The sequence below is a fragment of the Empidonax traillii genome, unplaced genomic scaffold (assembly GCF_003031625.1).
Source record: "Empidonax traillii isolate 1590-97213 ecotype Southwest subspecies unplaced genomic scaffold, ASM303162v1 scaffold132:size1788729, whole genome shotgun sequence".
In the NCBI taxonomy this organism is placed as follows: Eukaryota; Metazoa; Chordata; class Aves; order Passeriformes; family Tyrannidae; genus Empidonax; species Empidonax traillii.
Window position 1 is genome coordinate 81813 of NW_020955325.1, and position 23448 is coordinate 105260.

Sequence of the window (23448 nt, forward strand, 5' to 3'; positions counted from 1 at the left end):
TACAGATTTTCTGTAACCTTAGCCAGTATCCTCTTGTCCTTTTGTTAGAAACAAAACAAACATCTTAGACAGCAAATAAAGACTGATGTTGGGTTCTCAGATTTGGCTTTCTATTGTGTTTGAAATGTTTTGAGGTGCTTTTACTGGAAATGCAGAAACAGAGCAGAAGATTATTCCCCAGTCTGACACTGAAAACCTTGCAAAACCAGAGTACTCACAGATTGCCTTATTCTCTGGTTGGTGAGGACTTAGCCATGGCCGGTCTATTAAATAAGCAGTTGCAGCTTCTTTTATAAACTGTTCTGTCTTGCCTTTGTAGTCACCTTCTTGGGTAATCTTACTATATATTTTTTTTTTTCATGTCAGAACATTGGTTTAGAGAAGGAAACCCATTGCCATAGATGAGAACCTCCTTGCTAAACAGAGAGGTGAGGGCAGAAGGATGTGAAGATGCTGGGCATGCATAGCAGTTGCTCTCTAAAGGGAGCCCTTTAGCGTACACTTAATCATGTCTCTGCCAGGATGTGGCTGTTGTGGCATCCTAGTTATATGTGCCCAGCACCAGGGCAGTGCCTAGCACCTTGTGTGTGACTGCAAGGCACATGTGTGGGAATAGGAACTCCCCTTGAACCTCGTCAGCTGATTTTCCACTTTGCCCACTTCTTACAGATTCACGTGATGGTCCTAAAAGGCTTCACGTGTTCTCATTATGTCTAATTCCTAACACATATCAGGGTTCTGTAGATCTCCTGTCTCCTCTGCCCTCTGTGCAAGGACCTTCTGCTGCAGCTTGACAGGAAGTGAATAAACTAAGGGACTTCAAGGTCTGAAGTCGAAAGACAAGAAAGGAGGACATGAGGGAACATCTCTGGTTCAGAAGAGCTTTTTTGTGTTTTGAGGGGCTCTTGCCGTGTGCACAGGGAAGGTGGGAAGGGCACAGTGAAGAGCTTTCTCTTTAATACAGTGGGTGTTTTATCTCCGCAGACTTCTTGCAGACTTAGTTTAAAGATCTTAGCTCAATACCATTAGTGTATCTCTGCTGAAGGCCCTTTATAAAATTGATTAGAAAGTGGGCTTTTGCATGTGTGTGTGTGGGCTCTAATCTGATTTGAGTCCGAGATTGTATCTTTAATTCAGTGCATCGTGGCAACTAACTCACGAACTTCACCGAGAGTCAGAGCCCCTAATTTGGTTTGAGAATACATTAGCAAAACGAGCTCAGAAGGGTCCTTTTCTGGGAGAGGAGGAGGGGGTATCTTGAAGGGGGGCCTTGGGGAGGATGGGAAGAATTGGCTTGACAGAGAAGAATTGTGGATTTAAACAAGATCCTGGGCATGATATTCCTGCAGTGGGTCCCAGGAAAAAAAGGAAGGAAAGAGAGAAGATTGATTGACTGCTGGCCTTGCACAAGCTATGAACAACAAAGTGAAGCTCAAAGCAGGCTTAACCCCTTGCTCCCACGCAAAGAGAGAGAATTTGATGTGCTCTTTGTCCAAAGCTGTTTCTTCTCTTCCCATTCCTTCATCCTGGTCTGTGGGCTGGTGCTTAAAGCAGACACTAACATTGCAGAAGTAATAGTATGCTTTTGCTCTGGTAGATGATCCACGCTATCAAAACTTTTCAGGACTGATCCAACTTGAAGTAAAAATTAAATCATGTGTGTCTCTTTCTTTCCTCCTTATTTCATGAAATAGAAAAGAAAATGTTGGAAAGAAATAGACAAACACAGCTGGTCTTCGCAGTAGGGCAGTGAAAGTGATGTTTTGCTCCAGGTGATATGTAAAAGCCAACTCTAGGGATTGCTAGACTTAGCAAAGTAGATATGTACATTCACCCATGGCTTTATAGCTAACCTTGACTCTTCAGATCCCATATTCCTATACGATATGAACTGGGGGCTGTGTAACATTCTGTGTGATCCATCAGTTGGAGGGGGGAGGGGAGGGGAAGAAACTCTCCAGATTCTCCCCAGCCCCTTTTAAATAAGGAATTATTTTAATTTAAGAAATTGTTAAAGTAAATGGAAGAGTAACTCATCTGAGATGCTGTTGGGTGCTATAAAAATACTCAAGATAGGAGTAAATATTTAATTTTAAAATGTAATTAGTAAGCTGTTAAACATAAAATGTTTGCTGTGTTAATTCAGTTTTCTGGCTAAGCACACAGAGATGTCAGAAAACTCCAAGTTCTACCTTCTTCAGTAGCAGTATTGTATTCCTCTTGCAGCTGGGTACTATTTCTTCTTGCCAGGAATAGTGTTCTAGGACTTGCTGCCTAGTTTTTTTTTAACTGGTACAATTTCATTTATTGCAAGGAAGCTTTACCGAGTTATACTCAGTCTAGCCATTAATATCATGTCTGACTTACATTTTCAAATGGTGGCTCTTAAATTGTATTTGCAAAGTATTTACAAGACGTCCATTTGATTGCACAGGCAAGGCACTCATGGACACAAACAACTAACATAACAGCAGTTCTGTGTTTGTGAGTGAAGTTGCCTGAGCCATTGGTTTTGCCGTAAAAGTGCGTGTTTTTTAGTTACAATTCAGTATTTGTGTTTGAGAATATGACTCTCTGTGCAATGGCATGTTATGGTTTGTTTAGGCAGAATAACACCAAATCTCCTGACTTAAATATGTTGCAAAATGTTCAGTATAATAGTCCCTTATTATACATGTTTCCATTACATTGCTTGAGTATAAAATCAGCCATGACCACAGCTGCACAGAGGACACAGCATATTCAGAGAAGATCTAAGGCCCTTCCTCTCAAGCACTGCATTTTGGAAGAGAGAGCTGACTGTGCTTTCAGAAATTAGGAATCACAAAACTAGATACCTTAGAAATTGAAGACTCTGGCGGTAGGTCTTGCTGCTGTTATTTGAATATACATCTGGATTGATTCAATGCCTAAACTCAGCCGTTGAGCCACCTTCTAGTAATTATTTTAGTTAACCTTCATACGCTGCAGATAGTATACCATATGCTTAGTTGAGGTTCCTTTTTCCACCTTCTCTGATGAACTGCTGAGGTCAGCAATTTTATTTCCTTAGCTTGCTCTGATGAACTTTATTTCTATACTAGCCTTCCCATCCAGACAACACTGCAGTGCAGAGAAATAATCCAATTTTACTTGATTATTAATAATTACTCTCAGCTGCTATTTTTACAGTTGATTGATTAGAATAAACACTGCTCTGATGGAATACACCAGAATCCATAACACCCCTTCCATTTTGCTGCTGCTTTATCTCAGGCTTTTCTGGGCACAATGTGAAGCAGGGGATTGTAATGCAAACTGGCATTTTAAAATGTGCCTTCTTGCTGTTTTTTTAACTGGGTGTGACCAAAATTTATTTTTCTGGATTGGTGGAAGACAAGAGGCCCTTAATAATGGCTCTGTTTTGAGATCCAGTACTTTTGCTAAACAGACATTTTTCCACTGTTCAATATTGAAGCTGGACAAAACAACTTCAGTTTTTGTTTTAGTCTTCCAAACTGATCATAGGCTATAGGTTTGCAGGAAATGTGCTTCACAGTTACAACCTCGTCCCTCTTCTGACTGGTTGTGTATCCTTCCACCAGGTTTACAGGCCATGAGTCTCTTTGGAGGGATCTCAGCTTGTAGTTCAGTGAGGTTTGTGCTGTGCCAAATTTGAGTTTCCTTTTTTTATTCGGAAGGACCATATTACGAGGCACTCTCTCAACAACTCCTGGCCTGAAACCCTATCCAGCAGTTCTGCAGGGACTGAAGAACTTTAAAGTGCTTGCAGATTTCTCAAGAACTAAAACACCTCAGCTAAATTATGCTCAAAAAATAGGAAAATGAACATTGATGTTCATGTTTGCACCAGCTTAGTGCACAGTCAGGAACAACCTTTCCTAGCACTGCAATCCAGTCCCTGTAGCTTCCTTGCTGATCCAGTCTATTTTGTACCATATGCTGTGAATGCCAAGTGGTGAGCAGCACTGCAGCCAGTACTTCAGGAAATCAGAACAGGCAGCTCAGTTGTAGCTGAGAAGAGCAGTGATTTTCCTACAGAGTAGCCGCTGTTTAACCCTGTGGACTGAAATTCCCTCTGGGAAGGTGGTCGGGGCAGCATGAGAGATGGTTAAGATTCTTATAACTGTTTTGATTTGCATATTGGGTTCCTTAAATTCATCCTGTTTTGAGATCAATGCTATTTCCAGGTTAGGAAAGTGGGAAATGAGAAGACTCCTTGGACATGGACAGGACTTCTCTCCTCTTTGCAAGTAGGAAAGTTGTCAGAGGCATTTAGAGTGTTAATGTATCTGCTTAGGATGAATCCAAGGAAATAATTAAACCCCTGTTGGAGAGATGTTGTTAGGGTGCCTGTTGTTGCTGAACTTCCTCTCTTGGAGAGAAGTGCACAGAGTAGACAAGCAGACAAGCACCTGGCAGCATATGACTTCCAAGGGATGCTCAGGCCAGTGAATATCACCCAGAGATGCAGATGTGTGAATGGATGCACTGTGATTTGTAATGTTTGGTTAGGGCCATCAATCTGTCCAGTGTGACTGGCAGGAGAAGAGTGTTTATTAGTGTAGGCGGGAATTTCTGGTTTACCTTGCTCTCCTTCCCAGGAACTTTTGAAATAAAAGTGAGTTTGAAGGAGGAGTAGGTAAACACTAGAAGGTTTCCAGAAATCCAGTGAAGGGCATGGGATAGCTGCAGTGTTCAACATTCAGGTGAATTTTCAGATCCAAAGGTCTGGTTTCCTTTCAACTCCATAGATATCACAATTTAATTTCAATAGGAGTTGGATGGAGGCTTAAATGATGAGCCAGGATACTGTTCCAACTACTTCTGATTTATTTCCCCGGTAGCTACAAAATGCTGGGTAGAGTTCAGGTGGCAGGTAAGGTATTTATTTACGCTCAATTCCAATATTTTTTCCTCAGCAGGCTGTAAAATGAAGCATTCTTTCGTGGCTCACAGATGTGCTAAGGAGTAGCACTCCTTGCCATGAGTGAATGAGAAAGAAGTTTCATTCAAGCTCTCATCAAAGTGGATAGAATGTCCAGGTCAATTTTTGTCAACTGATAGGGAGCCAGGGTTTCAGAGCTTCTGATCACATGCCAGCAGTGATTTCACTGTGATGCAGAGGGAATAGGGTAAAGCTTAAATGGCACCAGATGGAAAAGTAGAGCTGAATTTCTCCAACAGCATTCAGCTTTCAAATCAGAGGGATTGATTTTTGGCTGCAGGATGCTCCTTGACACATGGTTAATCCCTGAGTAATACAGAATGACAATTTTATATGAGTTGATGGTGCAGATTCCATGGTACTCTTGAATTTCCAGAACTTTTATGTAGAGTTCCACCTTTTCAGATTATTTAGATGCAGTTTGTTTGCTAGTCCTTATCTCTCTATGATGATTAGCTAAAGGGGATAGCATGAAGTGTCAAAACATTTCTGTATGTGTTAGAACCTGTGTATTTCTGAATGCAGATAAATAGGGAAAAGAGACCTGCTGAGTGATGCACAAGCAGAGGACTTTCTAGAAGATACAGGGAGGGACCTGCATGGAAATTAGAATTTTGGTTTGCAGAATATTTGTTATTTGAAAACGTTATTTTATCTCAAACCTGACTGCAACCTAGAATTTTAAGCGAATTAGAAATTCCAATAGCATTTATTTTGAAGAAAGTTCAAATATTTTGTTCCACTATGTTCCTGAAACACTGCATGATTGGTTAGTCAAACACATGTGGCAGCACATGAAGGGCTAAGTAAAGTGCTAGGAACAAAGCAAAATTAAACATCTCATTTTCATTTAGAGTTGTTTTGGAAATTCTACAGTTCAAAATATTGCCAAAATGGACTTAATTCTATATGAAACAGAATTGCATTTTTAAACAGAAATGAATTTTTGATTTAAAATTTGTAGTGAAGTATAATTGCAAAGGACAATGGAAAAATTAGTTGTATGGAGGTGTGAGCAGGAGGCAGTTGGTGTGTGAAATAGCATGTAGGGAGATGGAGATAGGATTAGGGAGTATTAGAGATTAGGTTATTGTGTAGATTTTGTCACAGGGCACTGGGTTTAAAGTACAGTCAGATATAGGAGGAGGTCAGAATTGGACTATGTTATAGAAACAGATTTGTGAAGCCAGTGTTTTATTCCTCTGGCTACCTTTAACATATGAAAACACTAACTACTCACTACTTACACAGGCAAATCTCAGAGCTGGGATGCTGAAGAAAGAGGTTCAAATTCTGCTGATAATCTGGAGCATAGGGTTTATATGTCTATCATTCTGTTTACCACACTCATCCGCACACTCCATTCTTTCAGCCATAGTTGGTGGTCGATTGTCAAGATGTTCTTGAGAGGTAAGTCCTTCAGGACCATATCAGTTGGGAAAGCGGTGTCCTGGAGAGCTGCAGGGACTTGCTGAAGTCTCTAAGAAGATTAGCGTTGAGGCTGGAAATCAGACTTTGAGACATTTTGACTGCATGTTAAGGCCTCAGTACCCTGTACTTCACTGCCCCATGTTGTAAGTACAGGGCAAGTGACTGGAGTCATAATGTGTATGGGTCCTTTGGCTGTGTATGGGGCATGGTTGCCTAGTGGTGATCTAGGTGTAGAATGGTTACCAGAAACTCTGCTCTCAAGAGTGAACTCAGAGAAAGGATGGGTACAGAGTTAGATCTGGGAGAGCAAGGTCTCCAGCACAGACTGATTATAGAGAGATGGGTGTGGACTTAGTTTGCCAAGGGCAGAGGGAACTAGAAGGCTGGGCACATAGAACAGATGAAGTGTGAGCATGTGGAGTTATAGATCCTGTCTTTATGGATCACATTGATCTCATTCAGTGTGTTATACTTAGCATTTCGTTTATATAATCTCAGGGTGTTATAGGGGTTTGTTTATTTTTAACTCCTGAATGACAGTCTGAATGCTGTCTGGTAATGAAATGGGACAAATTTGTCTAGGCCTGGCAAAAGATCTTTGTCAAAGGAAATTGAGAGAAATGAAGTTTCTTGATTATTTATATTACCTTGTCACCTGGGAACTAAGTCCAGACAGGCAAACTATAAACGGGGTGGTGAAAGCACTGACCACCATTTGCATGCATTGTTAAATGGTTGTGTCACTTTGTGATACGTTACATTTCATTTCGGAGTTTAGATAGGAAAAAAAAAGGGGCCAAGGGGCATTCTGCATGATGCAGGATGAATCTAGTACAAAACCAGCCACCTGGTGAAGTATGTCATATGATATTACAGATAGGATTTGAGTGAAACCAGTTTGGGGATTTGGCAGAGGATTCCCTGATGTAAACAGAGTGCTAAATTAACGGAGATCAACACCTGCCAAAGATCTCTCTCTTAGCACTACCTCTGGATGGCCTTTTCTTGCTGTATCACCACCAGATTCTCCAAAATCAGTCACATTGCCCAGAAGAATGCAGCAAGGACTAAGGGTTTCCTCCCTGCAAGTTAACACACAGTATTCTGCATCCATCTCTAGGGGCTCTTGGACACTGTTGGAGCTGGGCTCCAGAAATTGCTTTAGAAATGACCCTGTTTGCCCTGGGTTTGCAGTTCTCACTGCCAGCTTGTCATCAGACATTGATTTCTATTTCCCATTGCTCTGAACTCTTGCATAGCTCGCACACAGTGAGCTCGGCTGTTGGGGTTGTCCACTGGAGGGAAAGTCTTTAGCTTTCAAGACCTCCGCCTGTCAAAATATTTGGTAAAGCTGTGAATTTGTGCTTCTGCCTATCTGCACCCTTTGTCCATCCAGGTTGCTCATCCTTCTCTTTGGCATGTGTCTGTTCCCCTTCAGCCCTGTACTGTCTGTCCATCTTCTTCTGTTTCTGTGCATCTAATGGAGGTTGGTAATCCCGTTAGGTGCTTGCAGCGGGCGCTGCCGAATTTGCTTGTGAACGCCTGTGCCAGGTCGAGTGTCATTGCCAGCAGCACTCTTGGCGGGATGAAGGTTGCATTAGCGAACAGTAATTGAAATGCAAAATAACATTTTGATCGAGCGAGCAGGCTGTTTATTTATCAGATCAATAGCCAAAATGCCCCATCTGGAGAAGTCAGCGTGATAACAAGTGATAGCATTCCAAGGGCAAAGGGAACAAGCACAGCGGGGAGGACATGCCGTCAGGGTGAGCTGGTTTGAGTTGGGTCACATCGGGCCGTCAGTTGCTGAAACTTGCTTCTTTTTAGGTCCCTTCTTTGAAGAGGGCAGTCCCTCTTCTAGTAGTGTGAGAGAAGGTTTGTTCTCTCTGGACAGAGAACAAACTGTTCTTAAATATGAGATCAGACAGAGTGCAGACATATGTAAAATTGTGTGAGGTCTTCTTCCTCTCGTGCTCTGGTAGAGATAGGACTATGACTCAAGGTGCAGACTGCAGATGATGTGGCTCAGTTAAGCAGTGGTTTTTTGATTGCTTGTTTTTGCTTTACTGCATTATGTTTGCTGTAAAGGTCTGAACACTCAGATGATGATCAGGAAATATGAAGTCATAGTTTGGCTTCTATACCAAAGCTGCTGGAATGGTATCTAGGTGCATCTACGTGATGAGGAAAGGAGGTATCTGGAAGGGTGGGTGTGAGAAAGGGGTTTGAGTGTATTTGCACAATAAATTTATTGTATGTACGCATACCTGCTATACACAGATACCCAACAGAATAAAGCCCTGTAGCACTTGTATCTTGGAAAGACACTTTATGAAAGTGTAAAAGCAGCTGTGTAGCTTCTTTGTGGGTGCCTGACTGTATGTCTCTCTGCTTTGCTGTATCTGCCCAGTAGCTTCTGCTTGACCATTAGTAGGGATGCAAAAGACAAGGAACAGGAACTGAAACTGAGGTTGAAGAGCTTGCACGCTTGTGTTTTTTTCTTTTGTGTTCCAAAATAGTAACAGGGAAAAGTGGAAACTTAATGGGACGAGGAAATAATATATTCACCATGACAGAAAGGAATATTTTTGTGGGGTTTTTGTAATCACATTTAGTTAAATTTTCCAACAGTGCTGCCAATTTGTGAGAAAAATTAAGGTCACTAAAAAGTATTTTGCTTTATAATTTGTTTGGGTTGAGTTGGAGGTTTTAGGGGTTTTGTTTGGGGATTTTTTTGCTGTTGTTGTTGATTTGTTTTGGGGGTTTTTTGTTTGTTTTTCGTTTGTTTGTTTTGTTTTGTTTGGGGTTTTTTTCAGTCTAGAGAAAGGAGCATGCAAAGTTTGCAGAATATTGGGGGAAATTATATGTTTGTTCTGTTGCAGAGTTTTTTGTCTAAATAGCAGTTAGTTGCCCATGGTCGTCTACTCATCTCTGGGTTCAGACAAGTAAGAATACAGGACACTGTGGGGCTTCTGGTAGGTCTGGGCTTGAGTGGACTGGAAGCTGCTTTGTCGGTCAAAGGATATGGGGACAGTCTGGAAGATGGATGAATGAAATGGATTTAAAATAAGTCATTAGGGTTAGAAGCTGGAATTTGGGTCAGATATAGCTACCTACTTAATATATGCAGTGTGTGGTAAGAGATTTGCTAAATACCTACCAAGGGTGGGAGTTTAAAGACTCAGCAAAACCGAACCTTGAGGTTATTCTAAAGAGGTAGCTAAAGATAATCCTGTATATTATAGCAGTCTAAGATGTGCAGAAGGAAAACAGTGTTTCCATGTGTCATCTATTTTCCTTACACCTGTGGTATTCATTAGCTTGAGAAGAGCCTGGTCTACAGTTAACTCTGTCATGTACTCACTTTCTTTTCTTTTTCAAGTGCTGTATCTCAGCCTCACTGTGTAGCACAGGTTTCCTGTCTGTCCTTGTCCCCATGTAGTTCTGTTGTGCTTCAGTCTGCTCTGACAGCCCAACTCACTCCAACTTCCACATTTTGCAGTGATTATGGAACATCTGTACTGTGCCAGATCCAGTGTTGCTCTGACACTGCTATCTTGCTTTGCTACTGTATTATCTTAGAAATGCTTTATGGAGAAAGCACTAATTGTCCATTGTTATTTCCCATTCTTTAATTTATGTGGAACTAATTTCAGTCAGTTTTTTCAGAATCTGTCAGGTTTTGAGTAATGTTTCTAATGATGAGGCACTTAGTTATAGATTTCTCTAAGAGCTACAGGTAGAATCTAGGCAAAGCCCATCTATTCTGTCTGGATTTTCTTGGCAAGGGTGGGAGAAGGAGGCAGAGTCCCACTACAACTACGTTTTGAAGCATAAGAAACAGAAACCTTCCCAAAAATATTAACACCTCAAAAGCAGGGAACTTCTAAATGCATCTAGGTTGAAGAACACTCAGGTTCAGATTTTGACTCAATAAACCTAGAGTCCTCCTTCAGTAAACTAGTATTCCTAAAGAACAGTTAATTATTAAGTCTCTTTTCACATTTGTTTCTAGAATTATGTCCTTGATATGTAAGTATCTCCCATCCTAACTCCTTGCTCAAACACTTGGAAAAATTAGGCAATTCCTCTGGGTCTCTCTTTTTTTATGCCATTGTTCATTATGAATGTAGGCAAGGTTGAAGAGAGGAATGCCTTCAGTGAATAACTTGAAATGCAAGGAAGTGTAGGCTAAAGAATTCACACTGGTGGCAATATTCCCTCAGAAATCTAAGAGAGTAATGAGTGAAAGAAAAGGTCTGTAAGAGATGAGGTGTTGGATCAGGCTGGGATGCAAAAGTAAATGGTATATGAATGGCAGTGCTTGAGGTTTTCCTTTCCTTGCTCACTGGAAAAGGTGGAAGGAAAATTCTGATGTACAGGAGTTTGAAGTGTGCTTTACTGAGCCTCCTGTTGTGTGGGTCTCATTCACAAGTGTCTGAAGGACACTGAAGGTATTTAGAGAGATAGAGATTATAAGTGCTCTAGATAGGTTGAGTATAAAGACTCAAGAAGAAATGAAGGTCTAGCTGAGCATTTCAACAGGGATTGAGTTGCAGCTTTGCTGTGAGCAGGAAAAAACTGATGAACTGCAGGAAAAAATTGTTGAACTGCTGTGAGCCATCCCCCAGATATAGAAATAGTGGGGGAAGAAGTGGAAATGTGCAACACAGAATGACAGCGTGGCAGGGGGAAGGGTAAATAGCAAACACCAAGTCAACCCTGGTCCTTGTTTCATGGTGATAACAACAGTAAGTATAAGCAAGAAGCATTAGCTCAAGTGCTAAAGCAATTCACTCTGGAGGGAGTGCCATTAAGTACACCAGAGGGCAAGGTACCTTCAAAAGGCGATGTGTTAATAAGAGAGTGAACTGATAATATGTGTCACACCTCCAGATTAATTGTCACTTCATCTGTGTAGTACTTCTTACCCTTTACTAACAAGACTGTTGTCGTAAGGGTGAAGAGAAATTACAGTAATGAGGAGAGGGATGAAGGCTAGTAGGAAATCTATAATGTCTTCTGCCCATGAGAGCCTTTTTTATTTATTAAGCAGCCTGCAGACAGTTTGCTGCAGCAGCTTTTTTCAATGTGAGCTAACTTGGACTGGAGAAGATCTACCGATATGTAACTGGGCTCTGGTTGTGCAATGGGTCACAGGGATAAAACATCTACTGGGCATTAGACAAGCAAGTACTATTTGTGTAGAAGCCAGAATATGAGCATTTGCTGTCTCCATCTCTTTAGCTTGCAGAAGAACCCACCTTGGGCCTCTGTCATCCTTGCTGACCAAGGAATATCTTCCTCAGTCCACGTGGCAAAACCGGTTACATCCAGTGACACCCTTCAGTAGATCTCATACAACCCAGTTCTCTTCAGGAATACCAGGGCAGCTGATCCTTGGAGACAGTTCTCTAGATAGGTTCTTGGAGTTGAGTTGCTCTGGGACTTTGCTTACATTTTTTCATTTTAGCTTCTTCAGGCTCCTGACTCAAAACTTCTTCCCCTGACCCACCATCAAATTATGAAGCAAATGAAAAAAATCTCTATCTCACCTCAGGTTGCGGGTGAAAGGCAGGCCAGGTGTGATTCATTTTTACAAAATAAGCCAGGTCCAGATGCCCAGCAAAGCAAAAAACAACAGAAAATGGTTGTAATTGGAATTAGGATGGTGTAGCTCTTTTAGAACAAAATGCTGATAGTTGGACCTTGTCACAACCTAGCAGACCAGGGTGGTGAACTACAGATTGTTATTCATGCTATGGAATACAAGTCACACAGTGCTTTCTACCTCAAATTAGAGAGCAAGCTCTTCAGCCTTTTTGTAAGCTATGGTTTATGTTTCTTCCAAAGACAAGTAGGTAGTGTTTGAGTGGGCATTTACGGACAAATACCTTAAAAACTGGCTGTCGGGGGCTTGCCACACTCTACGGAATAGGAGAATAGCCCATTAAAGCCAAAGGGAGCCATCACTAGGAAACATGACAGAACTCTTAGAAATCAGATCTGCACTCCAGAGAAAAATATTTAGATCAGTCTGAGATTCTGACTCTTTTGTCCTTAAGAGCAATGCTAACTAATGTGATTTAAACAAAAAACCTCCAAAGTCTATGCACTGGTAACTTGGTGATTTATGTTTATGATCATGCCCATCATGCTTGTACTACTCAAGCTCTTGCCCACCCTCAGAGAGAAATTAAGTTTGTCCTGGGAACATGATATGTTTCTGTGTCATAGAATAAGCCTAGAAAAGACTCCTTAGCTGTGACTGATAATGACTGAGTTACCCACAGTTAGCCGCTGTGCAGAAGTAAAGCGGCACATTGGCAGATCCCACCAATGTACGGAGAAGAGCTATCGGTATAGATAAAGAGTCTCTAGATGGTGTGTCTCTCATTTGAAGTCCATATGGAGTGGAAGAGCAGGAGAAATCAGTGTGGGTACTGGCCTCTTGTCTCCCTAGCATGTTAGTGGGTGTTCTCACAGCAGAGAGGCAGGGCTGGGAGCATGTGTGTGAGCTGTCCATGGTAAGAATAAGTTGACCAACATGTGTGAGCATCTCAGCTCCATGACATTAACTCTTTGCACATGTGACCTAAAATTACATTGGCTGTTATTGCAGTTGTCACATCTAGCCTTGGAAAACATTATTTATTTCCGTCTCCTGTATCTAAAAAAAGCCCCCTGTCAAAGTTTGGCTTGTTACTGGAGTTGGAGACTGTTTGAGAAGCCAATCTACATTGTTTGTCTGTCCACTGTGGGTTGCAAAGCTCGTGGGTTGCAAAGCTCTCTCATGTGGCCCACAAAAGACACAAAGTCCATGTTGCCCATGATGTGCACATTTCATTTATACATGCAGTGCAGATTTATGTCATCTGAGCTAACAAATACTGATAGTAAAAATAGGCCTGTACCAGAGAAGAGGTTGGATGTTTTATCCCTGTTATCATTGGTGTTTCTGCAAATTAAAGCTTCTTTGGTCTTTCATGACTGGTTTAAAAATATCTGTGCAATCCAGAGTGGGCTTTTGTCACAAGCTGGTGCCTGAAGTGAGCAGCTTTATACTGGCAGACTTCTCAGTAAAACTTCAGTCTAATGTGAGGACTTTAGGACTAAAGTGCAGTTCCATAAGTGCAGCTGTATGGCACATGGAAGTTACAAGCTGTACAGGCATCTTGCCTGCAGGGGTTTTCTGTTCTATGGTTCTTTAGAAAATCAAGATTTTGTTCTGTCTGGAATCCACATCCAGTGTGAAAACCACCCAAAAAAAGAGCTCGTTTCTGACCTTCTACATTTCTCCTTGCACCCAGAATAGAGAAGACTTTGCCTGAGGAGGGCCTAAGTGTTTTCTCTCTCCCCTTCCATCAGTTGATACTAGTTCTACAACTATATTTCAGCTTTCATCTTAATGATAATTTCAATCTTACTCTTGGAACAACATGCTGGCTTGATGACTTTGTGACTTCCTCAGACAAGATTGGTGAAGGGACTGGACTACATGGCAGAACTTCTGGATGTTCAGATGCCCATTCCATACCCTCCTCCAGGAAACTGGAATGCAAAACTGAGCTATCCTTGCATTTCCTATTAAAGATGAGGATTCAGCCACTAAGGAAGCTCAGCAGCATTGCCACTAAACTTTTTTTGATCCAGTTAGGAATATGGAATGCTGCAATAGAGAAGGTACAGAGTCATCTACTTAGGTTTACATGAGCACTCAGATGCTCAAATGATATTAAGTTACTGAATTGTGGATACTTTTAGCTGATAGAAAATTCTTCTGATGAGAAGTTACCTTCCCTTACAAAGCTGGATATTGTTTTGGCTATCTTGCTAAGCAGGTGTGAGTGGTGAGCCTTGCTTTTTCTTGGGTTAGGTGAAGGCTTGTAGATAAAGACTACTGAATTATTGTAATTTCCATATCCAGAAGTGGGGTTAAAGAGGTGAATGTAGTTACAAATTATTATTTCTGGCAAAAATAACTTGTAAAGATGTGCAGTAAAATAGCCTTATCTGCACCAATTCCAAACTTGTAATCCTTGAAGTTTAAAAGAAAAAAAATTGAGGCCAATATTTACTGCCTTAATTTTGTAACACTAGTCTTTTGTCCCTTTCAGGTCCTGTCCATCTAGCAATCTTTCCTTCTCTTATTATTACTGTTGTTCTCAAGAGAGCGCTAAACTCATAAGCCATTAATGGCTAAATATCAACCATTCTAGAGAAACAGTAAAAGAGGAAAGGCTGGAGAAGAATTGGGGAAACTTGTAACATTAACCCAACATCACTGCCCAAGGGAGAGAACACTAATGGATAAAAACCAAAAGCACAATCTCGACTTGGTCTAAATCTTTGTATTTACATCCAGAATCACTGAGATTAGAGCATGCTTGTCTGAGGGCAGTTGTAAGCATATAAAGGCTAACAATATTGTTAGTGATAAATAGCAGTGAGTTTATGAAACAAGAATACAGCAGACAATAACCTTTCTTGATACAATTAGATAATTAGTGAGCAAAAGGAATGCAGTGAATAGACTGACTTTGGATCATGCATGGGCTTTTAACACAAAGCTGTGCAAAATCTTATTAGGGAAATTAGATCAAATTGGGTTTGATACAAATCCTGTGAAATGAATCATGGATTACATGACAGAGTGTAAACAGAAGGGTTAGAGATATTCTTTAGCCTTCTGCAAAGGTGGTGTTCAAAAGGGCAGTGTTTTGACTGTAAATATTCATTAGTGGAGGAAAATGTAAAAGCAATCACTCTCAAATTTACAGTTAACAGAACTGAGAGGTACTAGAAAAAAAGATCAGAGTGGAAAAAGAAGAGCTAGCCTAAAAAACTGAGTGTTATGAACAGGCTTTGGTAAAACAAGTGGCAATTAGCACTGTGTAGTTTAAAGATGATACTGGATCTACTTTGGAACAAGGAGAATCTCCAAATTTCATGTTGCGCAGAGCACAGTGGCAAAAGCAGCTTATGTTCAGAGAGGTCCCGGTGAGACAGTAGCTATCAAATGATGTGAGCTGATGTGCAACCTGATGTCTGGCAAAGCTAATGCTCAGTTGGTCCATATGTCTACCTGGCTGTGTGCTTTCCGGAGTGACTCTCCCCTGTAGTGCTGTGGCATTGCGCTGTGCAATTCGGGGCACCTTGCTGCAAGAGAGACCCAGGCGAGTTGGAACAAATCCAGAGAAGGACCACAAAGATGCTAAAGGGATTAGAAAGAATGACCTATGATGAGGAAAGGTGAAAAGAACGAAATGTTTAGAACCTTTAAGCCTGTTACATGGGCACAGAAATAGTAACGGAGTTTCCTGTGCCAGCACGGAGGAGAGTTGGATCAAGTCTCTCTCCTTTTACATTCCTATTAAGGTAACTAGAGCCGAGCAAAATGACTGTTCATCACTTTGAACTCTTTGCAAGAAACATTTAGCTGTTCTTCTTGAAGTTCAAGATGTATCTCATTGCCAGGGGACACTCTGACTCTGTTTAAAAATCAGCACGGGATCTCCATGAGACTTGCAGAAAGTCAGAGACCAGAAAAGAAAAACACAAACTCTGAAATGGCTGAAGTCACCTTAGCTATAATTTTTGATCTGTCTTGGTACTAAGGGCTTCTGCCTCTCAAGCATGCATTCAGGTCTAACCAGCACTTGCTACATATTGCTGCCTCCTGGAAGGGAACAGGAGGGTCCTCAGCTGGAAGAATATAGGCGAGTTGTTACTATCCCTGATTCACTATCAGTCACCGTTTGCATGCCTTGGGAAGGAAAGCTCCTTAATTGAAGTTGTGAGTTGAGAAGACTGATATACCTTCCTTTCTTTTTTTTTCCCCCTCTACTGGAGGGAAATATCTCAGTAAGTCCTAGGCTATTTAAGCAGCAGAAGCTGGAATTTGGACTCCTCTGATGGAATCTGCCAGTGCAGCTCATCTCCTTGTCATGCCTTTTTTGTAGTGTTGTCCTCTGTCTTCTTTTAAAATTACAATTCCAGCTCCTTTTACTGTTCCTCAGTGCTGAATAGTGTTTTGTGGTTCTTTTGCCTTCCATGTTGACCCTAATCTCATGTTGCTGTGTCCTGTGATCTTTATGCTTTACCACAAATGCACTTCTCAGGTACGGAGAGGCTTCAGAACAAGGTCAGCACAGCAGCTTTCAGCTTTTCTATGAGATGCTAAGATCCACTCTGAGTTAGCAAAGCTTCATCTTTGTCCACACAGTCAGCTGGCATTACCTCAGAAGTTCTGCAGTCTGTCTAGGAACCCTGGGGGATTACTGGTGAATGCACCTGCAGCAATTATTCCTGTAACTGCTCCATGACCTCTAGTTTGGTGTGGCCCTCTGGGCAAAAGCATGGGCATTTATCAACTCATCACACTGTCTCTGAGACGGACCAAACTCTGGTTTCCTCTCAGGTAACACCAGGCAAAGCAGCCGAGGAACATGAGATGCCTGCCCATACTCTCAAGGTCAACAGTCTTGCCAAATAACAAACTTGACTGATCGATCCCAGAGATAGGAGATGAGGTCAAACATTGAGGATGAAACAGAGAAGGGAGAATTAGGAGATACTTGGGTCAAGTGAGATCATAAGGATGCGGGATTGTGAACTTGCTGCATATCAAACATCTATATTCCTATCAACAGACACACAGATGTGATATATATATGTGTGCACTCCAGCCTTGCTGATTCACAGAATATTTTGTCCTTGTCCCCTGACATGTTTGACCTCTTGGCAGAAGGAGTTGCCACAAATACCAGGTAAATAGGCTGAAACTGAAATAGAAATAGAAATTACCCACATGACCATGGTATGGTAACTTTAAACCAGCAGAGCTTCCAAAAAGAAAAGTCAAGCATCCCTAGTCAGTCAGAAATCTTTGGCCATGTCATCAGAAAAATGCATGTGTTTAGTTTTTCTTAAAGCCTTTGACAAATTATCTTGCTAAAGGGAAAATTTAACCTCTCAGGTTAATACTATTATCAATTAAAAAGTGTCAGAGACGGAAAGAAAGGGTAGACATATCCTACCCAGAGAAGAAAGAGAAGTCAATTTTCAGCATGATAAAGGTTAACACGAATCACCCACAAAGATCAGTGTTATGGTGTTTGATCCATGTGTTAATGATCTGGGAAGTGGGTGAACAATGAGACTGCAGATGACATCAAATTATCACAAAAGACTGAAGAACTCCAGAGGATCCTAATAAAGCTGAGTGTGTGGACTGCACAGCACAGTGGTAGATGAGATACGCTGTTGACTATTGTAAAACATTGCACACCAGAAGGCAATAATTTGATTTTTCATACATCCTAATGGATTCTAAATTAACTGCAGCGACTCAGGAAAAGATGAGGATTGCAGTAAGTAACTTTCTGATATTCTCTGCTGAAGAAATGGTAACAATTTAGATTTTAATTTAAAGAGGGAAAAAAAGCAAACAGTGTAAGGAGTTATATAATAGATAGGCTGAAAATAACACTGAAAATATTGTAACATCACTACGTAATTGATGGCGTGCCTTTGTCTTGACTGTTGTCCAGACCTTCAGCTGGAGAAGTGATGGAGCGGTGCCAGTTTCATGCTGCTGAGGAGCTGGCTCATTGAACTCTGTTCTGGACTGAACAGAAATAGCCAGACTAGAGGAAGTTCAGAGATGGATGATGAAGCAGATAAGAGATCTGCAAAAACTTCTGCATGAAGAGCAATTATATAGATAATGAAGAGCTGAATGAGGAGAACATGGCAAAACTACATTTCCCGAGGAGAGTCAGGACATGTTCAGGGAGTCTCAAAGGCTGCAAATACATTATAGGCAAATAAAAGTGGATTTTTTTTTTTTTGCTTGTTCGTACACTGCACAAATAATCCCTGGAACTCATTGCTGTAGATATCATAAAAATTAGCAGTGTTCTAAAAAAGAGATTGAACATTTATATAAGGAATAAGACTATCTGTGAACTAAACCAATTAAGAATAGCTTGCAAATTTGGTAAAGATTCCATAAGCTTTAGAGTATAATCATCTCTTAAGAAAGTGGGAATTTGCGTGTCCATGCAAAAGCCCAATACTAGTAAATAGAAGAAAGATTACGATTTAAGATTGAGTCAGAAGAAATTTTTGATCAGATTATTTTCCTTTATTTTCTAAGCTCCTCTTTTAATGATGCTAGTGTGCTGCAGAGTGGAGAATACAGTAGGGGGAGAAGACAAATTCAAATTGAGAGTTAAATCAAAGACTTCTGTATTACAGATGAAAAATTGAAAATCCAGTCTGAGCAGGTCCTTTCTGTGTGGTTTGTTCCTGAACTTTTTGCTTAAGCCAGGGCAGCATATTCTCAACTAACTAAACATCTTTTTCACCTGGCCTGCCACAGGCAAGCTGATTTCTTTCTGCTGTCTCAGGGGTAGATTGTGCCTCATCAGCACTGATGCCCCTTCCCAGCACTGCAGCCTGTGAACAGCCTGATAACATGATCTACGTGAATATTCTTGTCTTTATTCTAATGTGGGTTTGTGGGGAGGAGGTGGGCTATTGTACTGATGTTCCTGAAGAAGAACCTGGATGGGGTTGAACTGTCTGAGTTGAGTTCAACTGGAGTTGAACTGAGGTGGGAAAAAGAGGGCTCTCTTTTGACTAACCTGGAGCTGGGTTTGGCCAGGAGGTCACTGAGTGCCTTTGCTCTCTCCCTGCAGGCTGCTCGGCAGAATGGCCACAGAGGAGCGGCACCTCTCCTCCAGCTGTGGGTCCTTCATCAAGACCGAGCCCTCCAGCCCATCTTCTGGCATCGACGCCATCAGCCACCACAGCCCGAGTGGCTCCTCCGATGCTAGCGGTGGCTATGGCATCACCATGGGCGGCCACCCCAATGGCCTAGACTCACCCCCCATGTTCAATGGCGCGGGGATTAACGGTGGGTCCTGCCGTAAGCGTTACGACGACTGTGCCAGCGCCATCATGGAGGACTCACCCACCAAGTGCGAGTACATGCTCAATGCAATCCCCAAGCGGCTGTGCCTGGTGTGTGGGGACATTGCTTCTGGGTACCACTACGGCGTGGCTTCCTGTGAGGCATGCAAAGCCTTCTTCAAGAGGACTATTCAAGGTACGGTGGGAAGGAATGGAAACTTCAGCATTCGCTCCATAGAAGTAGAGGGCCACGATCCCAGACGTTGCTGAGACTGCAATGTCGCATAAGAGGGGGAAGGGAACAGTGCATGCAATGTACCTGAGTCTCCATCTTTTTGTGTGCTTCCTCTCTTCTCCTAAGCAGCTCTGGTCCTCCCAAATGAACACGGACATGAAGTTAGGCTATGTGGTGATAGGAACCTTTGCCAAGTTCCTAGCCTGGCTGGCTTTCATTAAGATGCAGCTTCTTTGAAGATAAAAAAACTAGTCACTGAAGAAGATAAAGATACCCTGTTTGTGTCAGTCTTACTAAGGATGAGAAATTCTTCAGGTGATTTTGAAAACCTCAGTGTATGCATGAATAGTTGAATTGCAGTGCATTGCTCCTGCATGTACAATTCAGATATGAGGGGTATGGCTGTGTCCTGACTGCCAAAGGTGTGCTTGCAGGTGTGCACATGCACAGCTACAATATAGCCAAAAGCAGTAGTGCATCCAGGTAACCTCCAGCCATGGATCCTTGGGTGCACTTGCTTACAAGTGCCCCATGTGAGCAAACATGGCTGGACATAGAGATGCTCCCTTTATTTCGTACTTTCTCTAACTGGAAAAAGGACAAGATCATTCATCTTCCAGTGGAAAGTGTATTCAGTTCACCCAACTAAGGTGGGCTGACTGGAGACAGGTGTCCCGTGAGCAAGCAGCTGTGCGTGTACTTGACTGTTGGCTGGGGTCAATCCACCACACCAATACTGCCTTGTCTCCTGTGGAATGAAACAAATGCACATGCGGAGAGAGCACTCATTTTGTTAATTGAATGAGTCTCATTGCACTCTGTTTCTGGGGATGTTCACCTCTGGAGTGGACAGAGCAGTCTAGGGTGCAGTTCATCCCAGGTCTCTGCAAAAGTCACAATTTCTAGCTTGGTTTCTTAGATTTTAGATATCTCTTCTTCTATTATCCAGCTGTGAAAATAATCACTCTTCCCCATTGACATTTTCTTCTTTATTATGCCATGTGGAAATCAGTGCCATCTCTAGGACATTGACCAGTTCTCTGGCAGGGCTTTGTGTGATTTGTCATTGCTTAATCTCTGTGACTGAATGTGAATTTTTACTTGCACTTCTGACTGTCAGCACTAACTCCATCCTTTCTCCAGCACTGGACCCATTCCTAGTGTTTCTTTTAGGTATATTCAGGTGGTAAAGGAGAGATAGGGTAGCACCCTGAAGCAAGTCCTAGGGGCTCCTAATACAGCAAGAAACAAGAAAACTAACTCCTCCTGGGAGCAATACTGGACTACCTCTGTGGCAGAGCAGAAGAGACCTGGAGAAAGAGAAGAAGATCTAGCAACTTTTGAAGAGTTTTTAGAGAGAATCAAAAGAAAATTATGCAGGGTAGCAGTATCTAGAGCCTGTGTCAGCCTGAGTGATGTGTCAGCTGACTTAATCCCAAGAGGGGAGAGTGCTTCCTTCCCGCCTCCTGTTCCCAGCACAGCCATATTCTTTCTCCCTGTGGTTCCCTAATTGATTGCCTGTTAACGTGTAACAGATGGGAGAAAGAAATAAGTGGAAATTTCTCTCACCCTGTCATCAGCTTGCGCTGGCGACTGAGGTACCAAAATGCTTTTATTCCAAAGAGTGTGAGAGTCAAATGTGCTGTGCCTGAGGGTGAGCAATTTCATCTATGAAGCTGAAGGCTAAACCCATAGGAGTTGGCAGCAAATAGGGCTGCAGAGGTTGGTTGAGTCAAGGAAGTGCACCGTTCCTGGGGCTCTGCTGCAGTGCACGTGATATCCAAGCATAGTCCTGGGTGTGCAGGGAAAAGGATTTAAGGATCATGTAAAAGAGAAGGCGAGTGGCAAGAGCATTTACAAAAGGTGTTTATCCTGCAACTCATATTCAGTGTTAAGCATCTAACAGACAAAGTGAAAACATCTTCACTCAGTCTGCCTACATTGCAGAAAGCTTGCAGATGTATATGTTATCCTATTGGATTCCCTGCTAGTATCAAAAGACTTACCATGATTTGGTGTCTGGGAGTGGCATTAACTCAACGTTTAGAGCACAGAGATGGAGTGATGACCCCAAAACTCCCCAGATGCAGTAGGTAAATTCATCATCATCCTTTAGTGGTCTCAGACCAGCCGCTTCACTTCTCTGTGCTTGAGTACTGACAGATGAAAATCTAATTAATACGATGACAGTACTTGTTCTGCTGGCCCTATGTTAGGTATGCATGCTGCCATAAAATGGGTCTAAATCTAAATCCTGAATTATTACACTATCTAGATACCCCTGATCATGAAGGAGAAGCTTCATGTGAATTTCCCCTTCCAACTAGCCCCCGCCCCTGCTACAAATTACCCCAGTCTGCCTTTGGGATTCTTTTAGCTGCATTAACTTCTTAAAACTTGCCTATCTTGGGGCAGAAGCATCTTGCAATAGCCCCTTCACCGCCTCTTCTGCTGTAGCAGAGCAGTGAAAAGAACGGACATTCAAGCTGCAGACCTTATTTGAGCATGACAGCTCTGCAACTCACTTTCCCACGTAGCCAGATGAAGCCAGCCTGTCATGGACAACACAAGGGCTGTTGTTTTTCAAATGATGGGGAGAAGATAGGCTAAAAGCCAGCATGGACGCGGCTGGTTATCTCTAAGGTAACTAATATTGCTATGTAAGAATTTTCTGTCAGTAGGATTTTTCCAAAGAAAAGTGGAATTTTTACAAAGTCAGATTTGACCAAGAAAAATTTTAATGATAGGAAAAAGAAGACAGGAAAATCCAAACCATTGATTCAGTTCAAGATGAATTGCAGTGTTTGGTTTTGCAGAACGAAGACAGGATCACACAACATATCCTAACCTGTCCCACAGATTGTAGGGAGCGTCACACCTATGACCTCTCTCATGTTGTGTTACGTGGCCCAAAAGAAAGATCAAGGCTTGGAAACCTGTGTGTCGTTTCCACTTTGCAGCACCAGAAATGCTTGAGATGGAAAAGCAAAAACCTGAGACAGGATGACAGAACATGCCACTGGGCTGCAGGGCTGTTCTCTCTGAACACGTTATTTTAAACCTAAGGTCTGGACTTCCCACGCTTTGAGGCAGAGCCAGAAGTTCTGAACTGACCTGAAGCATTTTTGGTCAGCTAGGCTGTCGGACAAAATTTTAATCATATTTCTCTGTCATTCCATGGCATCGTGAGATTATATTCTTGTGGCAATCTACATTTACCTCCATGGTGCAAGTGTCCTCACATGTGCCATGGACATCACCTGACTGAATATTTTGGAATGTGCAATCTAGTGCAGATAGGAGAGAATCTGAATATCAAGCGTGTTGAAGTGTGCTACTATTGATGCTCAAGACAGATCTGATTTGAAACCAAAAATTTCATATTAGCTGAATGTAATGGAATAGGTACGTTACACGAAAGGTATTGTGTTTTGGATGTTTCTGAATTAAAACTTTTTGAATTTCTGTTCCATGGAAATCCTAAATAATCCTTTCATCCAAATTTAGGACAGAGGCAAATTCTGGCTTTCTTACAGGCTACAAATTCTTAATCTAACTCTACTCTCTTCCTTCTCTGAATAGTTTACTCAGTAGGAAGAGCATTACACATCAATCAGATGTATTGTCATTATCTTTTGTTCATCAATCATTAGAACTAGTAGGTAGTTTTTCCTCTTTTGAATATTAACTGATTGCAGTGCTGTGTGACCATATGAATCCTTTATTATTCCACATATTCATGACTATGACTACCCTTCATCTATTTTTTTTCTTCAAATGGTGAAAATTAAGGTTATTTCTAAAATGACCCATTAATATAAAATAAAAGCTTAAGTCTCAGCAAAATAAATCTGAATTAAGATTTCTCTCTCTGATCTTTGTGAATCATCTCATTGTGTGCATGGAACTCATACCC

The 23448-nt window shown here is 41.7% G+C and overlaps 1 protein-coding gene across 2 annotated transcripts in view; it reads left to right on the forward strand.

The window, feature by feature from the left end:
• The window catches only part of ESRRB (estrogen related receptor beta), a 134629-nt gene that overhangs the window by 72948 nt on the left and 38233 nt on the right, over positions 1 to 23448 (forward strand). For both annotated transcript variants that reach the window (XM_027883677.1, XM_027883676.1), the window contains exon 2: positions 19084 to 19493. In XM_027883677.1, coding sequence (XP_027739478.1) covers positions 19084 to 19493 — 410 coding nt within the window. The remainder of the gene's footprint in view (positions 1 to 19083; positions 19494 to 23448) is intronic.